Source organism: Heptranchias perlo, chromosome 29 (assembly GCF_035084215.1).
Source record: "Heptranchias perlo isolate sHepPer1 chromosome 29, sHepPer1.hap1, whole genome shotgun sequence".
NCBI lineage: Eukaryota > Metazoa > Chordata > Chondrichthyes > Hexanchiformes > Hexanchidae > Heptranchias > Heptranchias perlo.
The window spans coordinates 5415488-5436291 of NC_090353.1; the positions used below are offsets into that span (position 1 = coordinate 5415488).

At 46.7% G+C, this 20804-nt stretch overlaps 1 protein-coding gene across 1 annotated transcript in view; it reads left to right on the plus strand.

Annotated features, from left to right (window-relative positions):
* Positions 1-8207, plus strand: part of LOC137299342 (E3 ubiquitin/ISG15 ligase TRIM25-like) — a 29517-nt gene extending 21310 nt beyond the window's left edge. The window contains exons 5-6 of the mRNA XM_067968016.1: positions 1150-1277; positions 7370-8207. Coding sequence (XP_067824117.1) covers positions 1150-1277; positions 7370-7920 — 679 coding nt within the window. The 3' untranslated portion in view covers positions 7921-8207. The remainder of the gene's footprint in view (positions 1-1149; positions 1278-7369) is intronic.
* The last annotated feature ends 12597 nt before the right edge of the window (positions 8208-20804 follow it).

Sequence of the window (20804 nt, forward strand, 5' to 3'; positions counted from 1 at the left end):
AGCGGAGCCCGGTCTAACTGCAATTCCCATCCTGGTGTGTGAGTTCGTTTCTCAGTGTGCAGTTAGTTACAAGGAAATTAAACAGGTGCTGTAACCACAGACTAACCTTATTATGGATTATAGAACACACTGATCTGGAATGCATCCAGCAGTTGATGTGGTGCATATGGACTTTCAAAAGACGTTTGATAAAGTGCCACATGGTAGGCTTATCATCAAGATTGCGGCCCATGGAATAAAGGGGGCAGTAGCAACATGGATACAGAATTGACTAAGGGACAGGAAACAGAAAGTAGATGCTCATTATCACATTGCTGTTTGTGGGAGTTTGCTGTGTGCAAATTGGCTGCCACCTCCGACTGTGCAGCACTCCCTCAGTACGACACTAGAGTGTCAGCGTAGATTGTGTGCTCAAGTCTTGATGCGGGGCTTGAACCATGACCTTCTAACTCAGGCACGTGTGCTTTGACGTATGCTCCTCTCTACCGGGCGCCCACTGAAATTATTTCAGGGTGGAAATTGCGGAGGTACTGGCCATAATGTTCAAACATCCAGAGATATGGGGGTGGTGCCAGAGGACTGGAGAATTGCAAATGTTACACCCTTCTTCAAAAAAAGGTGTAAGGATAAATCCAGCAACTATAGGCCAGTCAGTTTAACCTCAGTGGTGGGGAAACTTATGGAAATGATAATCCGGGACAGAATTAACAGTCGCTTGGACAAGTGTGGATTGATTAGGGAAAGAAGCATGGATTTGTTAAAAGCAAATCGTGTTTAGCTAACCTGATAAGAGTTAACAGAGAGGGTAGATGAGGGCAATGCAGTTGATGTGGTGTATATGGACTTTCAAAAGACGTTTGATAAAGTGCCACATGGTAGGCTTATCATCAAGATTGCGGCCCATGGAATAAAGGGGGCAGTAGCAACATGGATACAGAATTGACTAAGGGACAGGAAACAGAGAGTAGTGGTGAAATACGTAGATGCTCATTGTCACATTGCTGTTTGTGGGAGCTTGCTGTGTGCAAATTGGCTGCCACTTCAAAAGTAATTCTGAAGTACTGTTGTAACTTCTGCCAGTAAAGGCCGATCTCTGTTGCATTCCTCAAAAGCTCACAGCCTTTTAAATGTGTTTGTGTGATTCATCAGATTGAGTGACTTATCGAAACCAATCCCATCACTCCCATCTCCGGGCCTAGATGCAACAAAACTCCAGGAGCTGGAACAGTGGCTGCAGGAACGGGTGGAGAGGGACAGAGATATCACGGTCTTACTGTGTAAGTACTAAAGCAATACTATCATGGATCCTGGTTTACAATACTTGCACTAATCTGTGCAATGATACCAGTTAATTACAGGATGATGTGCTGGGGAAGTTGCAGACTTGCAAACATCACTGCTGGATGCATTCCAGATCAGTATGTTCTATAATCCATAATAAGGTTAGTCTGTGGTTACAGCACCTGTTTAATTTCCATGTAACTAACTGCACACAGAGAAACCAACTCACACACCCTGATGGGAATCACAGTTAGACTGGGCTCCGCTGTACCCGAGACAGATTGTAAGATGCAGAAAATTGCACTTTAACACCAAGGTGCCAATTTTTGTCTCCTTACTGCCCATTTTCAGGTTTGACAATTGTAAACAATTTTACAACACCAAGTTATAGTCCAGCAATTTTATTTTAAATTCACAAGCTTTCGGAGGCTACCTCCTTCCTCAGGTGAACGATCAGGAGTCCTGATCGCACATGCCCTTATCCTTCCACCCAAGCCTACAGCCCCAGAAGTACAAACCTGAACCTACGCGAGGAGCTGTGCGTGAGGAAGTTACAATTCTCCAAGGAGGCAGTGATAGACATGTGTCACCGACTCCAAAAAAGACCTGCAGCCAATGCTGGGTCAAACACGGCCATGCCTGTTTCAGTCAAGGTTGTTGAAGCCCTGAACTTTTTTGCCTCCGGATACACCCAGGCTCCGACAGGGGACATCAGTAATATCAGTCAATCTGCAGTTCATCCACATATCAAGCAAGTGACTGATGTCCTTTTTGAATCACGGTATCATAAGAATCTAAGAAATAGGAGCAGGAGTAGACCATACAGCCCCTCGAGTGTGCTGCGCCATTCAATAGTTGATCTTCTATCTCAACTCCACTTTCCCCTCCTATCCCCATATTCCTTGATTCCCTTAGTGTCCAATTATCCATCGATCTCAGTCTTGAATATACTCAACGACTCATAGAATTTTATATCACACAAGGAGGCCACTTGGCCCACTGCCCGTGACTGGCTCTCTATCCACTTAGTCTGCCATTCTTCTGCCTTTTCCCCATATCCTTTAATTTTTTTATGTTTCAACTATTTATCCACTTCCCTTTTAAAAGTTATTCAGGACTCTGCTTCCATCTCTGCTTCTGGTATGGCATTCCATCACCCAATAGCCTCCTGCATCAAACAAATTCTCCTAACCTCTCCCTTTGTTCCTTTGGTCATAATGTTAAATTCATGGCCTTTATTTGGTAACTCACCTTCCAGTGGAAATAGTTTTTCCCAATTTACCTTATCAAAACCTCATAATTTTGAACACCTCGATCAAATCTCCTCTTTGTTCTAAGGAAAAGAGCCCGAGTCTCTCCTCATAACTAAAGCCTCTCATCCCTGGTATCATCTTAGTGAATCTCTTCTGCACCCTCTCCATGGCCTGAAGTAAGCTACCCAAAACTGGACATAACGGGGCTCTTCGCAGCAAAGGAGCAGCCACGCCCGCCACTGTGACCTATGACCCTGCTGTAACCCCGACCCATTTTCCTGGGTCGGTGGGGCGAGATCATCTTGAATGCTGGATGGGCTTCCAGTGAGATCCTGGGCACAAGAGGGAGCCTGCTGCAGTGGAAGAGGTCAGTCCAGGTGGTGGTATAACGGGGCCAGTGCTGCAGCATCCAAAGAGGCAGTTGGGCAGTTAAAGCATGCAGAAGAGTCCCAAAAAGGAAATCAAGACTTTTTTCTTAAGGCTCTGAAATGGGTGTGGGGAGGGGGTGTAGGGGGTGGGGGATCTTGGCCACACTGATGCTCAGAAAAGATCTTCTGAGGCAAGGATGTGACCCTCTGCCCTTTGCCCTTTGCTACCACCTCTTTCCCACTTCAGTTATTCTCTGGCCATCATCTGGTGCATTTCTCTCTATGCCACAAAGTCAAGCAGGGTGCCTATTTCTGAGCTAGTGCTTGGCAGGGTACGATTGAGTGACAGTGCATCTTGATCAGGGTTTTCCTGATCTCTCTCTCTCTAGTCCTCATATCCAAGTCATTTGTCCGACTTAGGGAAAGAGGAAGTAAGACTATTTCAACCTGACACCAACTGGTTCGAGTAATGACCTTTTATTTGAACAAAAGCAAGGATTAATACATGCAAGTATTTAAGCGGTAATTATCAAAGAACGGGGAATCATATTACCCCGTTGTCCTGTGGGTGGAGATTGTAACTTTGTCATTGCCTTGAATTGTTTGCCTTCTTCCTTCACGCTGAACTGTCTCCCTTCTCTATGCTGGATGTTGGATTGTACTGGGTCCATATACACCCCTTTTAGGAACCCGACCCCTGAGCCATCAAAATTGTTGTGGTTAGCACCTCCCCAATTTCATCTCCCTTCAACAGATAATGACCATCTTGTTTGTCTAACTGCTAATCCCTGGCAGGCATTTCAAAGGAACATAAGATGCCTTAAACACAGCCCAGGTGCTTGATGTAGTTCGGGGCTGGTCGGTCTGCTACTTTATGCTTTTCCATTGTCCCTGCTAATCTCCAAAATTAGCACATCTTAGAATTCAAGGGATGCCTTCCACACACTATGTGGAATGGGGCCGATCTGTCTGCTCGTGGTGGAAAAATACTGAGTCTCTGTTAGATAAACACTAAATGCTGGATAGATGACTGAATAAATTCAGTAACTTAACCTAAACTTCTAATACATTTTAAAATCCTTAATCTACATTTAAAAAAAACCCTTATTGCAAGAGATATTCCCTTACAAGGAGTGGGCTAGGGTGAGAACGATACTTGGATGGCAAGCATATGTCATATCACTGTGCATGCGAGGCCAAAGTCGGCATGTTCATGAGCTGAACAGTCACCCCCAAAAGGGAAGGAGTGATGCATGAGGAGAGAAGAGATGGAAGAGTTGGCCACAAACCATTATCTGGGACCAATCCTCCAGCGTCACCATGTTCTATTGTCACGGTGACATAAGATTTTGACGGTGTTCTCTTCATAAGGAATGAGAGTCTGTGGTCCCTGGTTCTCCCTAACCTATTCAGTTGAAATAATCGGTCTACATGAACACAGTCTAGTCCCTTCGTTATTTTATAAATCTCGTACAAATCGCCCAAGTCTATGCTTCTCTAAAGGATAGACACCCAGCTCTTTGTGCCTATCTGTGTAACTAAGGTATTTTAAACTGGAAATTAATCTTGTTGTCCTCCTCTGCACCCTTTCGAAAGCCTCAATATCACCCACATTGTGAAGAGACCAAAAACTGGACACAGTATAAGTGAGGCCTAACCAGGGTCTTATACAAGGACAAAATGGTAGGCTTAGTTTTGCATTGAATTGTCCTGTGAATACAACCTAGAACCCTGTTTGCTTTAACAAGAAGTAGGTGGAAGTATGAGGGGGAAATAACAAAGGAATGACAAATTATGAAGAGGTGATCATAGGGGTCAGCTCGTCTGAGTAGAAAGAATGAGATATGTGATGATGGGGGAGGGAGCAAATGTCATCCTTAGAACACCTGCTGATGTCATTGAATTTCTTTCTGTACAGTTCCTGGTATAATTGCTTCAGGCATTGACAGGCTTTGTGACACTCCTGCCAAGCCCCCTCCCCAACTCGCTGTGAGACGCACTGATCATCCATGGGGAAGACGGTGACCCTTCTGTCTTCAGTTTGCTCCACCAGCATCTCCACGCCCATGTCTGAGAACCAAGCTGCCCTGCTGGTCCCCCGAACTGCCTCCAGACATCTCTTCCCACTTCCTCAGACTTGTTGCTGTCCCTTTAAGAATTTATGATTGAGAAATAATAAGGGAAATCATTTTACCAAAATAATTCAATTATATTAAATTCCATTTTCTGTAGTTAAATCTTAGAATTAAAAAATCTGCAAATGTAGCTGACAGGTAATATCTGTAAGGCCACGACTGTCGTATAAAATAGCCTTGGATAATTCTAATCTTCTCGTGGATACATCTATATGTTTATTCTTTTCTGTGCAAGAAAATAGATAAGGTAGTCTAAGTTATGTCCTGAGATCGTGCTGTGGAGCCTTTTTGAGTGTTTGGTATGTTGAGCTAATAATACCTAATGTATTAGATATTAGACAAGAGTCAAGGTCATAGATTCATAGAGTCATAGAGTTATACAGCACGGATAGAGGCCCTTCGGCCCATCGTGTCCGCGCCGGCCATCAAGCCCTGTCTACTCTAATCCCATATTCCAGCATTTGGTCCGTAGCCTTGTATGCTATGGCATTTCAAGTGCTCATCCAAATGCTTCTTGAATGTTGTGAGGGTTCCTGCCTCCACAACCCTTTCAGGCAGTGAGTTCCAGACTCCAACCACCCTCTGGGTGAAAAAGTTCTTTCTCAAATCCCCTCTAAACCTCCCACCTTTTACCTTGAATCTATGTCCCCTTGTTATAGAACCCTCAACGAAGGGAAAAAGCTCCTTAGTATCCATCCTATCTGTGCCCCTCATAATTTTGTACACCTCAATCATGCCCCCCTCAGCCTCCTCTGCTCCAAGGAAAACAAACCCAATCTTCCCAGTCTCTCTTCATAGCTGAAGCGCTCCAGCCCTGGTAACATCCTGGTGAATCTCCTCTGCACCCTCTCCAAAGCGATCACATCCTTCCTGTAGTGCGGCGACCAGAACTGCACACAGTACTCCAGCTGTGGCCTAACCAGTGTTTTATACAGCTCCATCATAACCTCCTTGCTCTTATATTCTATGCCTCGGCTAATAAAGGCAAGTATCCCATATGCCTTCTTTACCACCTTATCTACCTGTTCCGCCGCCTTCAGGGATCTGTGAACTTGCACACCAAGATCCCTCTGACCCTCTGTCTTGCCTAGGGTCCTCCCATTCATTGTGTATTCCCTTGCCTTGTTAGTCCCTCCAAAGTGCATCATCTCGCACTTTTCCGGGTTAAATTCCATTTGCCACTGTTCCGCCCATCTGACCAACCCACCTATATCGTCCTGCAGACTGAGGCTATCCTCCTCGCTATTTACCACCCTACCAATCTTTGTATCATCAGCGAACTTACTGATCATACCTTTTACATTCATATCCAAGTCATTAATGTAGACCACAAACAGCAAGGGACCCAGCACCGATCCCTGTGGTACCCCACTGGCCACAGGCTTCCAGTCACAAAAACAACCTTCGACCATCACCCTCTGCCTTCTGCCACTAAGCCAGTTTTGTATCCAAAGTGCCAAGGCACCCTGGATTCCATGGGCTCGTACCTTCTTGACCAGTCTCCTGTGGGGGACTTTATCGAAGGCCTTACTGAAATCCATGTATACCACATCCACTGCGTTACCCTCATCCACACGCCTAGTCACCCCCTCAAAAAATTCAATCAAATTAGTCAGACATGATCTTCCCTTGACAAAGCCATGTTGACTATCCCTGATTAATCCTTGCTTCTCCAAGTGGAGACTAATTTTGTCCTTCAGAATTTTTTCCAATAATTTTCCTACCACTGATGTTAGGCTCACTGGCCTGTAGTTCCCTGGTTTTTCCCTACTCCCCTTCTTGAATAATGGTATTACATTAGCGGTTCTCCAGTCCTCTGGCACATCCCCTGTGGCCAGAGAGGTTCTGAATATATGTGTCAGAGCCCCCGCAATCTCCTCCTTTGCCTCACACAGTAGCCTGGGATACATTTCGTCCGGGCCTGGGGATTTATCCATTTTTAGGCCTGCTAAAACCGCCAATACCTCGTCCCGCTCGATGTTAATATGTTCGAGTATATCACAGTCCCCCTGCCGTATTTCTATGTCTACATCGTCTACAAGGTCATGGAGGAGCTGATGTAATGGCCCTTTTAGTTAAGCTTAAAAGCAGGACCGTTGTAATGTGAGGTTGGAAGATGAAGAAGGGAGACATCTAGAGGGTTGAGCTGTAATGTGTGTACCTTCTGCGGCAAAGCATCCTTTGTTGTTGGGAGATCAGCCAACGGCCCCAAATTCTGCAACTCTTCCCCCCCCCCCCCCCCCCACAAGATGTAAATAAACTCACACCCTCTCCAGTAATTTCCCAGGAATGAATGAAAGGGATTTACTCAGATTTCTGCTTTTATTCACAGATGGACAGACACCGACTCTGGATCTAGTCACAGCTCATTTTCAACTCGCCGTGTCCCACAGTAACAGGAGCGCAGCGTTAACTAGGCAGAATAAAAAGTATTCCAACAATCCACAGAGATTTGATTGTTTCCCACAGGTCCTGTGTGCTGAGGGTGTGAGCTTTGGCCGTTCTTACTGGGAGGCGGAGGTGAAAGGAGGTTGCTGGAGGCTGGGAGTCTGTTACAGGAGCCTGAGCCGGAAGGGACAGGGAGCTGAGTGTTCACTGGGAATGAACGAAAAATCATGGAGCCTGTGCTCAGTGCTGGGGTCATGTACAGCTCTGTACAATGGGAATAAAACTAAAGTAACTGCTGGAAACCCCTCCAGGGTGGGAGTGTACGTGGATTTTGAGGCTGGAGTAATCTCGTTTTACAGTGTGTCAGATAGGAGACTCACCCTGCTACACACCTTCCAGCAGCAATCATTCACCGAGCCCCTCTACCCAGCTGTGACAGTTAACGAGTATGACCAGTGCATCACTCTGTGTGACTTGAGTCTTACATTTTCTTGACACTTTTAATTTTTTTAATTTTTGAGCTGTTTGAGAAAAATAGTCAGGTTTTCGTGTCTCTTGGCCCTAATGATGTAACCAAGTAAAACTTCAACGCTCTCATTTTCGATTGGCTGAAGGAAGTTATGTAACCAGGTTTCAGCCATTTAAAGGGAAAGTTTTAATGATATGCATCTGTAGTCAAATGAAGAGTGGGTTGCTGCAAAATTGATCAATTTATTTTTTGTAACTTTTATGTTTAAAATACATTCTATTTTAACATATCTATAATATTAAAAATCTTATGTCTGCATGTACTTCCTGTCTACAAAACCTTACTTCCCGTTGTCACATTTTTGTCACACATATCTATCACCTTTTACCCATTATAAATTGCTTTGTCCACAATTATAATGGAAAATACCTATGTAAACTTGTCACACTGTAATTACACCTTGTTGCCAGAGGTGGTGCTTTAGCACCTCAGATTTGGATCTCCCAACTCCTCAGCCCGTATTGCAGAAAAACTCCTTTTCTCCTTCTTTGGGGCTCTTCTGCCCCTTTAAGATCCCTCGTTGCCTCTTCAGATACTGCAACAGCGTCCTGGATTTCCATCCATTGTACTGATGGGCTCTCTCGGCAGTACGATTCCTGCCGGGAGCCCGTCGGCATATGCTACTATAGTAGTGGTCAGTAATGATCTGAAACTTGGACAGACCTGTGGGGATGGTGCTGTTGTGTGGCACGGATGGAAACATCCTTGCAAGTACTCACGCACTTCAGCAGCCATGAAACAGGCGGTCAAGTTTCGGGCTGGTCCCTCACATCTTTGGTTATCCTCTCTGGGATGATATTGGTCCCGGCTCGGTTCAGGTGCAGGCTTGCCCTGTCTGTACAGCTCTCTCTTGTCCAAGAACTCGACCCTGAGACCCAGAAGAGAGAGGAGCCTTTCGTCCCATCCGTGTGGGTTAGACTTAAACCCGGTTCCAGATGTAAAAGGTCCGTGTCTGACCCACAGCCCACCCAGTTCACCCCTCCCCCAGGTTAAATTTACAAATTAGGTATAAATTGCTAAAACATAGATGACAGTTTATTCTAAGTCACAACTGAGCTTAATTAAATAACAACAACTTGCATTTATATAGCACCTTTAACGTAAAACATCCCAAGGTGCTTCACAGGAGCATTATCAAACAAATTTGACACCAAGCCAGATAAGGCGATATTAGGAGAAGTAGGTTTTAAGGAGCATCTTAGAGACCAGCGTGATAGCGGTGGCGAGAGGTGAGAGCGGAGAGCGGGGATAAAGAGGAGCGGCGTCAGTGAGAGGTATATTAAAAAAACATTTTAAAACACCTGAAGTGATGTCAGCACAAGGGATGGAGCTGATTGGTGAGCGTTTTTTTTGAGTCCCGATCAGGGACGAGTCTTAAATTTATTTCTGGTAAGTTTAGTTAGTAGCTAATAAACAAGTAAATCGAGGCATGGCCGGGCACCTTGGTCCTGTCGAATGCACATCCTGTGCCATGTGGGAAGTTCGGGACATCTCTCGTTTTCCTAGACGGCCACATGTGCAGGAAGTGTCATCTGCTGGAGGAGCTCGAGCTCCTGGTTTCAGGGCTTGAGCAGTGGCTGGCGTCACTACAATGCCTCTGCGAGGCTGAGAGCCACGTGGATAGCACGTTTCAGGAGGTGGTCACCCCGCAGCTTAAGAGTGTGCAGGCAGAGAGGGATTGGGTGACTGCCAGACAGATAAGGAGGACCAGGTAGGTAGTGCAGGAGTCCCCTGAGGGCATCTCGCTCTCTAACCTGTATTCAGCTGGAGAGGGCGATGGTTCCTTTGGGGAGTACAGCCAGAGCCAAGTCCACAGCACCACAGGTATCTCAGCTGTACAGGGGGGGAAGAGGAAGGTCAGGAGAGCAATAGTGATAGGGGATTCCATAGTTAGGGGAACAGACAGGAATTTCTGCGGCCGCAGGCGTGATTCCAGCATGGTATGTTGCCTCCGTGGTGCCAGGATCAAGGATGTCACTGAGCGGCTGCAGAACATTCTGAGGGGGAGGGTGAAGAGCCAGAGGTCATGGTCCATCTCGGTACCAATGACAAAGTAGAAAGAGGGATGAGGACCTGCAGGCAGATTTTAAGGAGTTAAGAAAGAGATTAGAAAGCAGGACCTCAAAGGTAGTAATCTCCGGATTATTCCCGGTGCCACGTGCTAGCGAGTATAGAAATAGGAGGATAGGGCAGATGAATGCGTGGCTGGAGGGATGGTGCAGGAGGGAGGACTTTAGATTCCTGGGGCATTGGGACTGGTTCTGGGGGAGGTGGGAACCTGTGCAAGCCGGACAGGTTACTGCAATAGGGCTGGGACCAATATCCTCGTGGAGAGGTTTGCTAGTGCTGTTGGGAAGAGTTTAAACTAGCTTGGCAGGAGGATGGGAACCTGAGCGTGGATTCAGAAGGGAGAGAAGCAGAGCTGGAAATGGAAGGTAGAAAGGTAGTAAGTGAGTTTGGAAGGCAGAGGAAACAAAGGCTAGAAAATAGACAACAAAGGAGTTTGGCAGTGCTTAATGGTATATGCCTCAATGCAAGGAGTATAGTGAATAAGGCAGATGAGCTGAGGGCACAGATAGACACGTAGAAGTATGACACCTTAGCTATTACTGAAACATGATTTAAAGAGGGGCAGGAATGGCAGCTCAACGATCCTGGTTACAGGGTTTTCAGATGAGATAGAGAGGGGGATAAAAAAGGAGGGGGGGGTGACAATATTGGTTAAAGGAACAATTACAGCTGTGAGGAGGAATGATCTGTTGGAAGGATCATCAAATGAGGCCATATGGGTTGAGCTAAAGAACAAAAAAGGGGTGTACTATAGACCCCCAAACAGTCAGAGGGAGATAGAAGAGCAAATATGCAGGCAATTTTCTGAGAAGTGCAAAAACAATAGGGCAGTAATAGTAGGGGATTTCAACTACCCTAATATTAACTGGGACACAAACAGCGTGAAAGCTAAAGAGGACGCAGAATTCTTAAAATGCATTCAGGAGAACTTTTTTAGCCAGTACATGGCAAGCCCAACAAGAGAAGGGATAGTTCTGGATTTAGCTTTAGGGAATGAAGCTGGACAGGTGGAAGGAGTATCAGTGGGAGAGCATTTTGGTGGGAGTGATCATAATTCAGTTAGATTTAGCATAGTTATGGAAAAGGACAAAGACAGAACATTTTCCAATCCTCTCTGGCTACAGATGTGTTGCCGGAGGACTGCCAACATTGTACTGTTGTTTAAAAAGGGAGAAAGGGGTAGACCAAGTAATTACAGGCCAGTCAGCCTAACCACAGTGGTGGGCAAATTATTGGAAACAATTCTGAGGGACAGTATTAATCATCATTTAGAAAGGCACGGATTAATCAAGGACAGTCAGCATGGATTTGTTAGGGGAAGGTCGTGTCTGACTAACTTGATTGAATTTTTTGAGGAAATAACAAGGAGAGTCAATGAGGGTAGCGCGTTTGATGTAATCTACATGGATTTTAGCAAGGCTTCTGACAAGGTCCCACATGGCAGACTGGTCAAAAAAGTAAAAGCCCATGGGATCTAAGGGAAAGTGGCAAGTTGGATCCAAAATTGGCTCAGTGGCAGGAAGCAAAGGGTAATGGCTGACGGGTGTTTTTGTGACTGGAAGGCTGTTTCCAGTGGGGTTCCGCAGGGCTCAGTACTCGGTCCCTTGATTGTGGTCTATATTAATGACTGAGACTTAAATGTAGGGGGGCATGATTAAGAAGGTTGCAGATGATACAAACATTGGCCATGTGGTTGATAGTGAAGAGGAAAGCTGTAGACTGCAGGAAGATATCAATGGACTGGTCAGGTGGGCAGAAAAATGGCAAATGGAATTCAATCCAGAGAAGCATTTGGGGAGGTCAAACAAGGCAAAGGAATACACAATAAATGGGAGGATACTGAGAGGTGTAGAGGAACAGAGGGACCTTGGAGTGCATGTCCACAGATCCCTGAAGGTAGCAGGACAGGTAGACAAGGTGGTTAAGAAGGCATATGGAATACTTTCCTTTATTAGCCGAGGCATAGAATATAAGAGCAGGGAGGTTGTGCTAGAACTGTATAAAACACTAAGTTAGGCCACAGCTTGAGTACTGTGTACAATTCTAGTCACCACATTATAGGAAAGTTGTGATTGCACTAGAGAGGGTCAGAGGAGATTTACGAGGATGTTGCCAGGACTGGGGAATTTTAGCTGACGAAAAAGATTGGATAGGCTCTTTTCTTTGGAACTAAGGAGGCTGAGGGGTGATTTAATTGAGGTGTATAAAATTATGACGGGACTAGATAGAGTGGATAGGAAGGACCTATTTCCCTTAGCAGAGGGATCAGTGACCAGGGGGCACAGATTTAATGTAATTGGTAGAAGGATTAAAGGGGAGCTGAGGAGAAATTTTTTCACCCAGAGGATGGTAGGGATCTGGAACTCACTGCCTGAAAGGGTAGAGGCAGAAACCTTCATCACATTTAAAAAGTACTTGGATATGCACTTGAAGTGCCGTAACCTACAAGGCTACAGACCAAGTACTGGAAAGTGGGCTTAGGCATGATAGCTCTTTTTTGACCGGCACAGACACAATGGGCGAACGATCTCTGTGGTGTAAATTCCTCTGATTCTATGATTAAAGGAGGAGAGAGAGGCGGAGAGGTTTAGGGAGGAATTCCAAAGCTTAGGGCCTACGCAGCTGAAGACACGGCCGCCAATGGTTGAACGATTAAAATCGGGGATGTGCAAGAGGCAAGAATTGGAGGAGCGCAGAGATCTCGTAGGGTTGTAGGGCTGGAGCAGATTACAGAGATAGGGAGGGGTGAGGTCATGGAGGGATTTGAAAACAAGGATGAGAATTTTAAAATCGAGGCGTTGCCGGACCGGGAGCCAATGTAGGTCAGCGAGCACGGGGTTGATTAGTACAAGTTAGGGTACAGGAATCCACAACCTTCTGACTCAGAGGTGAGCGTGCTACCCACTGAATCAAAGCTGACACTCTCAAGACTGCACTCCTTGGACTTGAAGAAGTGAAGATGGGGAACGACAATGGGAGATAATGAAGGTTTTGCTGGGAATTAAGTTGGGGGTGAGAGATCGTTAAGCAAATCCAAAGCTGTACAGGTATCATGACTGAGAAGTCACTCCGAGCAGAGATTGAGGGAAGAAAGAAAGAAGGGAGGATATCTAAGAGAAAGACTCTGGGTGGGGCTTGAGGTGCAGTAGATCTTAAGGATTGTAAAGAGAGGTGAAGGGGTGGGACAGGGCGAGATGCTTCAAGGAGTAGAAGGTGCCAGAGGAGTAGGTGGAGAGGCCAAGGTGTGACCTGCTTTTTTTAATTGTTCTTGGGATGTGGGCTATATGGTAAAGCCACATTTATTGCCATCCCTTGTTGCCATGAGAAGGTGGTGACACTAGAGACACATGTAGGTCAGATCAGATAGAGGTAGCAGGTTGTTCTCTGAAGGACATCCGTGAATCAGTTGGGTTGTTACAACAATCCGGCAGCTTTCATTTTTCTGGTGCCAGTCCACAAATTACCAGATTTATTGGATTCAATTTCACAACTTGCTTTGGTGGGATTTGAACTATGTCCAGCACTTAAAATATTTCTTAAACGATTCCAGGGTTTTTGCCTCCATCACTTTGCCCGCAGTCCATTCCAAGTGTCGATCACTCATTGCATGAAGAAGAAGAATCTGATATCAGTCCTAAAGTTACCTTGCTCTAGTTTGAACCCGTGTCCCCTTGTTCTACTCCCACGGATTAATTTCAAGCGGTATTCCAGATTTTTTTTTCCTCTACCCATCTACTATCCTCGACCCCTCTGTATTTGAAAGGAGACATTCTCCTTTCCTGGCTGAAAAGCCCAAGTCTCTCCAGTCTCTCCTCACAACTCAGACCCCTGACACTAGGGATCAGTCTCATGGCCCATCTCTGCACTGCCTCCAGTGCTTGAAAGTCTCCCTTGTGTCTCAGTGACCAGAATTGGACACAGTTCTCAATGTGCGGAGTGACCAGTGCATTGACCAGGTTGATCATGATGTACTCTGACCTGTATTTGACTGTGTTTTTTGTGTAGTTTTAACATTCTATTGGTTTTGTTAATTGCTGCGCTGCATTGGTTGGATATTCACGCTCATAGAGTCATAGAGTCATAGAGTTATACAGCACGGATAGAGGCCCTTCGGCCCATCGTGTCCGCGCCGGCCATCAGCCCTGTCTACTCTAATCCCATATTCCAGCATTTGGTCCGTAGCCTTGTATGCTAAGGCATTTCAAGTGCTCATCCAAATGCTTCTTGAATGTTGTGAGGGTTCCTGCCTCCACAACCCTTTCAGGCAGTGAGTTCCAGACTCCAACCACCCTCTGGGTGAAAAAGTTCTTTCTCAAATCCCCTCTAAACCTCCCGCCTTTTACCTTGAATCTATGTCCCCTTGTTATAGTACCCTCAACGAAGGGAAAAAGCTCCTTAGTATCCATCCTATCTGTGCCCCTCATAATTTTGTACACCTCAATCATGTCCCCCCTCAGCCTCCTCTGCTCCAAGGAAAACAAACCCAATCTTCCCAGTCTCTCTTCATAGCTGAAGCGCTCCAGCCCTGGTAACATCCTGGTGAATCTCCTCTGCACCCTCTCCAAAGCGATCACATCCTTCCTGTAGTGTGGCGACCAGAACTGCACACAGTACTCCAGCTGTGGCCTAACCAGTGTTTTATACAGCTCCATCATAACCTCCTTGCTCTTATATTCTATGCCTCGGCTAATAAAGGCAAGTATCCCATATGCCTTCTTTACCACCTTATCTACCTGTTCCGCCGCCTTCAGGGATCTGTGAACTTGCACACCAAGATCCCTCTGACCCTCTGTCTTGCCTAGGGTCCTCCCATTCATTGTGTATTCCCTTGCCTTGTTAGTCCCTCCAAAGTGCATCACCTCGCACTTTTCCGGGTTAAATTCCATTTGCCACTGTTCCGCCCATCTGACCAACCCATCTATATCGTCCTGCAGACTGAGGCTATCCTCCTCGCTATTTACCACCCTACCAATTTTTGTATCATCAGCGAACTTACTGATCATACCTTTTACATTCATATCCAAGTCATTAATGTAGACCACAAACAGCAAGGGACCCAGCACCGATCCCTGTGGTACCCCACTGGCCACAGGCTTCCAGTCACAAAAACAACCTTCGACCATCACCCTCTGCCTTCTGCCACTAAGCCAGTTTTGTATCCAAAGTGCCAAGGCACCCTGGATTCCATGGGCTCGTACCTTCTTGACCAGTCTCCTGTGGGGGACTTTATCGAAGGCCTTACTGAAATCCATGTATACCACATCCACTGCGTTACCCTCATCCACACGCCTCGTCACCCCCTCAAAAAATTCAATCAAATTAGTCAGACATGATCTTCCCTTGACAAAGCCATGTTGACTATCCCTGATTAATCCTTGCTTCTCCAAGTGGAGACTAATTTTGTCCTTCAGAATTTTTTCCAATAATTTTCCTACCACTGATGTTAGGCTCACTGGCCTGTAGTTCCCCGGTTTTTCCCTACTCCCCTTCTTGAATAATGGTATTACATTAGCGGTTCTCCAGTCCTCTGGCACATCCCCTGTGGCCAGAGAGGTTCTGAATATATGTGTCAGAGCCCCCGCAATCTCCTCCTTTGCCTCACACAGTAATCATTTACTATTCCAACAACATTCATGGAGAACATGTCTTGCCCATTTTTCCTCCTATGTGCAGTACTTTATACTTGTCTGTATTAAATTTCATGCGGCATTGTCCTGCCCAATCATATATTTTGTTTACCTCACTCTGTAATTTCTGGGTCTCCTTTGATCCCAGTGTTCCTCCTAGTTTGGTAATGTATCTTGGTGTCATAGTATCATGGTAGAAGACAGGCCCCTCATCCCTGTGCCGGCTCTTTGAAACAGCTATCCAATTAGTCCCATTCCCCTGCTCTTTCCCCATAACCCTGTAAATTTTTTCCCTTCAAGTATTTATCCAATTCCCTTTTGAAAGTTACTATAGAATCTGCTTCTACCACTCTTTCAGGCAGTGCATTCCAAATCATTACAATTCGGTGCATAAAACAATGTTTGCTCATGTCGCCTCTGGCTCTTTTGCCGATCATCTTAAATCTATGTCTTCTGGTTACTGGCCATTCTGCTACTGGAAATTTTTTCTCCTTATCTACTCTGTCAAAACCTTCATGATTTTGACCTCTATCAAATCTCCCCTTAATCTTCGTTGTTCAAAGAAGAACAACCCCAGCTTCTCCAGTCTCTCCATATAACTGAAGTCCATCAGCCCTGGTACCTAGTAAATCTCTTCTGCACCCTCTCTAAGGCCTTGACATCCTTCCTAAAGTGTGGTGCCTAGAATTGAACACAATACTCCAGCTGAGGCCTAACCAGTGTTTTATAAATGTTTAGCATAACTTCCTTGCTTTTGTACTCTATGCCTATATTAATAAAGCCCAGGATCCCATATACTTTTTTAATAGCCTTCTCAACTTGTCCTGCCACCTTCAAAGATTTGTGTATGTGCACCCCCAGGTCCCTCTGTTCCTGCACCCCCTTTAAAATTGTACCATTTAGTTTATATTGCTACTCCTCATGCGTTAAATTGCATCTGCCATGTGTCTGCCCATTTCACCAGTCTATGTCCTCCTGAAGTCTGTTACTATCCTCCACATTGTTTATTACATTTCGTGTCATCTGAAAACTTTGAAATTATACTCTGTATACCCAAGCCCAGGTCAGTAATATATATCTGTAAATTTAACCAATTTGTATTGAGTTTCTGTATCCGAAGTGTTGATGTAAATTAGAATCAGCAATGATCCCAATACTGAACCTTGGGGCCTCCCACTCAGTACCTCCTCTGCCCACTCAACATTGCTCATCTAACCAGTACTCACTGTTTTCTACCCCAGACCCAGTTTCTAATCTGTTCCCAAGATTTACCCTAAATCTCCACAGCTTTGAGCTTAACGAGGAACTTTTCATGTGGACCTTTATCAAATGCCTTTTGGTGAGTACATCACACTGTGGGGTTAATCACAGTCCACTTGGGTTGTCACTTGGCCAAGCAGGACCCTCCCATTCTAAAGTCATGTTCACTTCTGGGCCGTATGACTCAGTTTGACACTAGGATGCTGAACATTTTTGTTTGACATCTCTCTCTCTTTCTCTCTCTCTCTCTGTGTTAATGTAAGGAGTCGTACAACACCAGGTTATAGTCCAACAGCTTTATTTGAAATCACAAGCTTTCGGAGCTTTCCTCCTTCGTCAGGTGAGTGCAGGGTTCCATAAAGGCACAGCATATATAGTCAGAGAACAATGCCTGGTGATTACAGATAATCTTTCCAACTGCCCGTTATCACACCTCGGCAGAGAGATATTCACAGCAATCAAAGGAGTGGATGGTGTTCAGACAGTGGAACATTACATCCAAGACTACTGAATACGCAGTTCACAAAGACAGAGAGAGAGAGAGAGAGACACCCGAAAGGCAGTGAGAGAGAGAGAATGACCAGTTGTATTAAAAGCAGATAACTTTTTTTTCGCTGGTGGTGTTACATGTAGCGTGACATGAACCCAAGATCCCGGTTGAGGCCGTCCTCATGGGTGCGGAACTTGGCTATCAATTTCTGCTCGACGATTTTGCGTTGTCGTGTGTCTCGAAGGCCGCCTTGGAGAACGCTTACCCGAAGATCGGAGGCTGAATGTCCTTGACTGCTGAAGTTTTCCCCAACTGGGAGGGAACCCTCCTGTCTGGCGATTGTTGTGCGGTGTCCGTTCATCCGTTGTCGCAGTGTCTGCATGGTCTCGCCAATGTACCATGCTCCGGGGCATCCTTTCCTGCAACGTATGAGGTAGACAACGTTGGCCGAGTCACAGGAGTATGAACCATGTACCTGGTGGGTGGTGTCCTCTCGTGTGATGGTGGTATCTGTGTCGATGATCTGGCATGTCTTGCAGAGGTTGCTGTGGCAGGGTTGTGTGGTGTCATGGTCGCTGTTCTCCTGAAAGCTGGGTAATTTGCTGCGAACGATGGTCTGTTTGAGGTTAGGTGGCTGTTTGAAGGCGAGTAGTGGAGGCGTGGGGATGGCCTTAGCGAGGTGTTCGTCGTCATCGATGACATGTTGAAGGCTGCAAAGAACATGGCGTAGTTTCTCCACTCCGGGGAAGTACTGGACGACAAAGGGTACTCTGTTGGTTGTGTCCCGTGTTTGTCTTCTGAGGAGGTCTACGCGATTTTTCGCAGTGGCCCGTCGGAACTGTCGATCGACGAGTCGAGCGTCATATCCTATTCTTACGAGGGCGTCTTCCAGCGTCTGTAGGTGTCCATCGCGTTCCTCCTCGTCTGAGCAGGGCCTGTCCATAGGGGATGGCCTCTTTGACGTGGTTAGGGTGGAAGCTGGAAAAGTGGAGCATCGTGAGGTTGGCCGTGGGCTTGCGGTAGAGTGAGGTGCTGAGGTGCCCATCTTTGATGGAGATTCGTGCGTCCAAGAATGAAACCGATTCTGAGGAGTAGTCCATGGTGAGTTTGATGGTGGGATGGAACTTGTTGGTGTTATCATGTAGTCTCTTCAGTGATTCTTCGCCGTGGGTCCATAGGAAGAAAATGTCGTCGATGTATCTGGTGTATAGTGTTGGTTGGAGGTCTGTGCAGTGAAGAAGTCGTGCTCGAACTTGTGCATGAAAATGTTGGCGTATTGGGGTGCGAATTTGGTCCCCATGGCTGTTCCGTGTGTTTGGGTAAAGAACAGGTTGTCGAAGGTGAAGACATTGTGATCCAGGATGAAGCGGATGAGTTGTAAGATGGCGTATGGAGATTGGCTGTTGTTGGTGTTGAGTACTGAGGCTGTTGCAGCGATGCCGTCATCGTGGGGGATACTGGTGTAGAGTGCTGAGACGTCCATCGTGGTGAGAAGTGTTCCTGGTTCAACTGGTCCGCGTGTGCTGAGTTTTTGTAGGAAGTCTGTAGTGTCGCGACAGAAGCTGGGGGCTCCCTGTATGATGGGTTTCAGGATGCCCTCGACGTATCCAGAGAGGTTCTCACACAGGGTTCCGTTGCCTGATACGATAGGACGTCCGGGTGTGTTGGCTTTGTGTATCTTTGGGAGGCAGTAGAAGTCTCCCACGCGGGGAGTACGTAGGATGCTTTGAAGGTCTGGATCGAAGGTCTTGATCAGTTTGTTGAGCTGGTGGGTGTGTTCTTTGGTCGGATCTGCGGGTAACCGTCTGTAGTGTTCCTGGTTGTCCAGTTGTCAGTATGCTTCTTTGCAACAGTCCGTTCTGTTCCGTATGACGATGGCTCCTCCTTTGTCCGCTGGTTTGATGACGATGTTGCGGTTGGTCTTGAGAGCGTCGATGGCGTTGCGTTGTGCTCGTGTGACATTCTGGACTGTCTTGTGAGTGCGGCTGATGAATCTGGTGTTGACGCATCTCCTGACAGCTTGAGCATACATGTCAAGCTTAGGGCAGCGACCCTCCGGAGGAGTCCAGTTTGACTATTTCTTCTTCGGTTGCTGTACCGCGGATCCCACTGTCTGCTGTTCTGTTCCGGATCGTTGATTGTCTCATTGGGTTCGCTGCTGAAATCTTGGGATTTGTGGAAGAATTCCCAGAGCCTCATTCTCCTGATGAATTCCTCTGTGTCCCCCGCGAGACCGATGGGGTCCATTTTGGTGGTGGGGCAGAAATTGAGCCCTCGGCTGAGAACTTCGATTTCGTCTGATTGAAGGGGGTGGTCGGACAAATTGACGATAGAATTCCCTGTGGACTTCCCCATCAAAGAAGGGCACCTCAGCACCTCACTGTACCGCAAGCCCACGGACAACCTCATGATGCTCCACTTTTCCAGCTTCCACCCTAACCACGTCAAAGAGGCCATCCCCTATGGACAGGCCCTGCAAATACACAGGATCTGCTCAGACGAGGAGGAACGCGATGGACACCTACAGACGCTGAAAGACGTCCTCGTAAGAACGGGATATGACGCTCGACTCGTCGATCGACAGCGAAAAATTGCATAGACCTCCTCAGAAGACAAACACGGGACGCAACCAACAGAGTACCCTTCGTCGTCCAGTACTTCCCCGGGGCGGAGAAACTGCGCCATGTTCTTCGCAGCCTTCAATATGTCATCAATGACGACGAACGCCTCGCTAAGGCCATCCCCACACCTCCACCACTCGCCTTCAAACTGCCACCTAACCTCAAACAGGCCATCGTTCGCAGCAAATTACCCAGCTTTCAGGAGAACAGCGTCCACGACACCACACAACCCTGCCACGGCAACCTCTGCAAGACATGCCAGATCATCGACACAGATACCACCATCACACGAGAGGACACCACCCACCAGGTACATGGTTCATACTCCTGTGACTCGGCCAACGTTGTCTACCTCATACGTTGCAGGAAAGGATGCCCCGGAGCATGGTACATCGGCGAGACCATGCAGACACTGCGACAACGGATGAACGGACACCACACAACAATCGCCAGACAGGAGGGTTCCCTCCCAGTTGGGGAACACTTCAGCAGTCAAGGACATTCAGCCTCCGATCTTCGGGTAAGCGTTCTCCAAGGCGGCCTTCGAGACAGACAACAACGCAAAATCGTCGAGCAGAAATTGATAGCCAAGTTCCGCACCCATGAGGATGGCCTCAACCGGGATCTTGGGTTCACGTCACGCTACATGTAACCCCACCAGCGAAAAAAAAGTTATCTTTTTTTTATTCATTCACGGGATGTGGGCGTCGCTGGCGAGGCCAGCATTTATTGCCCATCCCTAATTGCCCTCGAGAAGGTGGTGGTGAGCCGCCTTCTTGAAC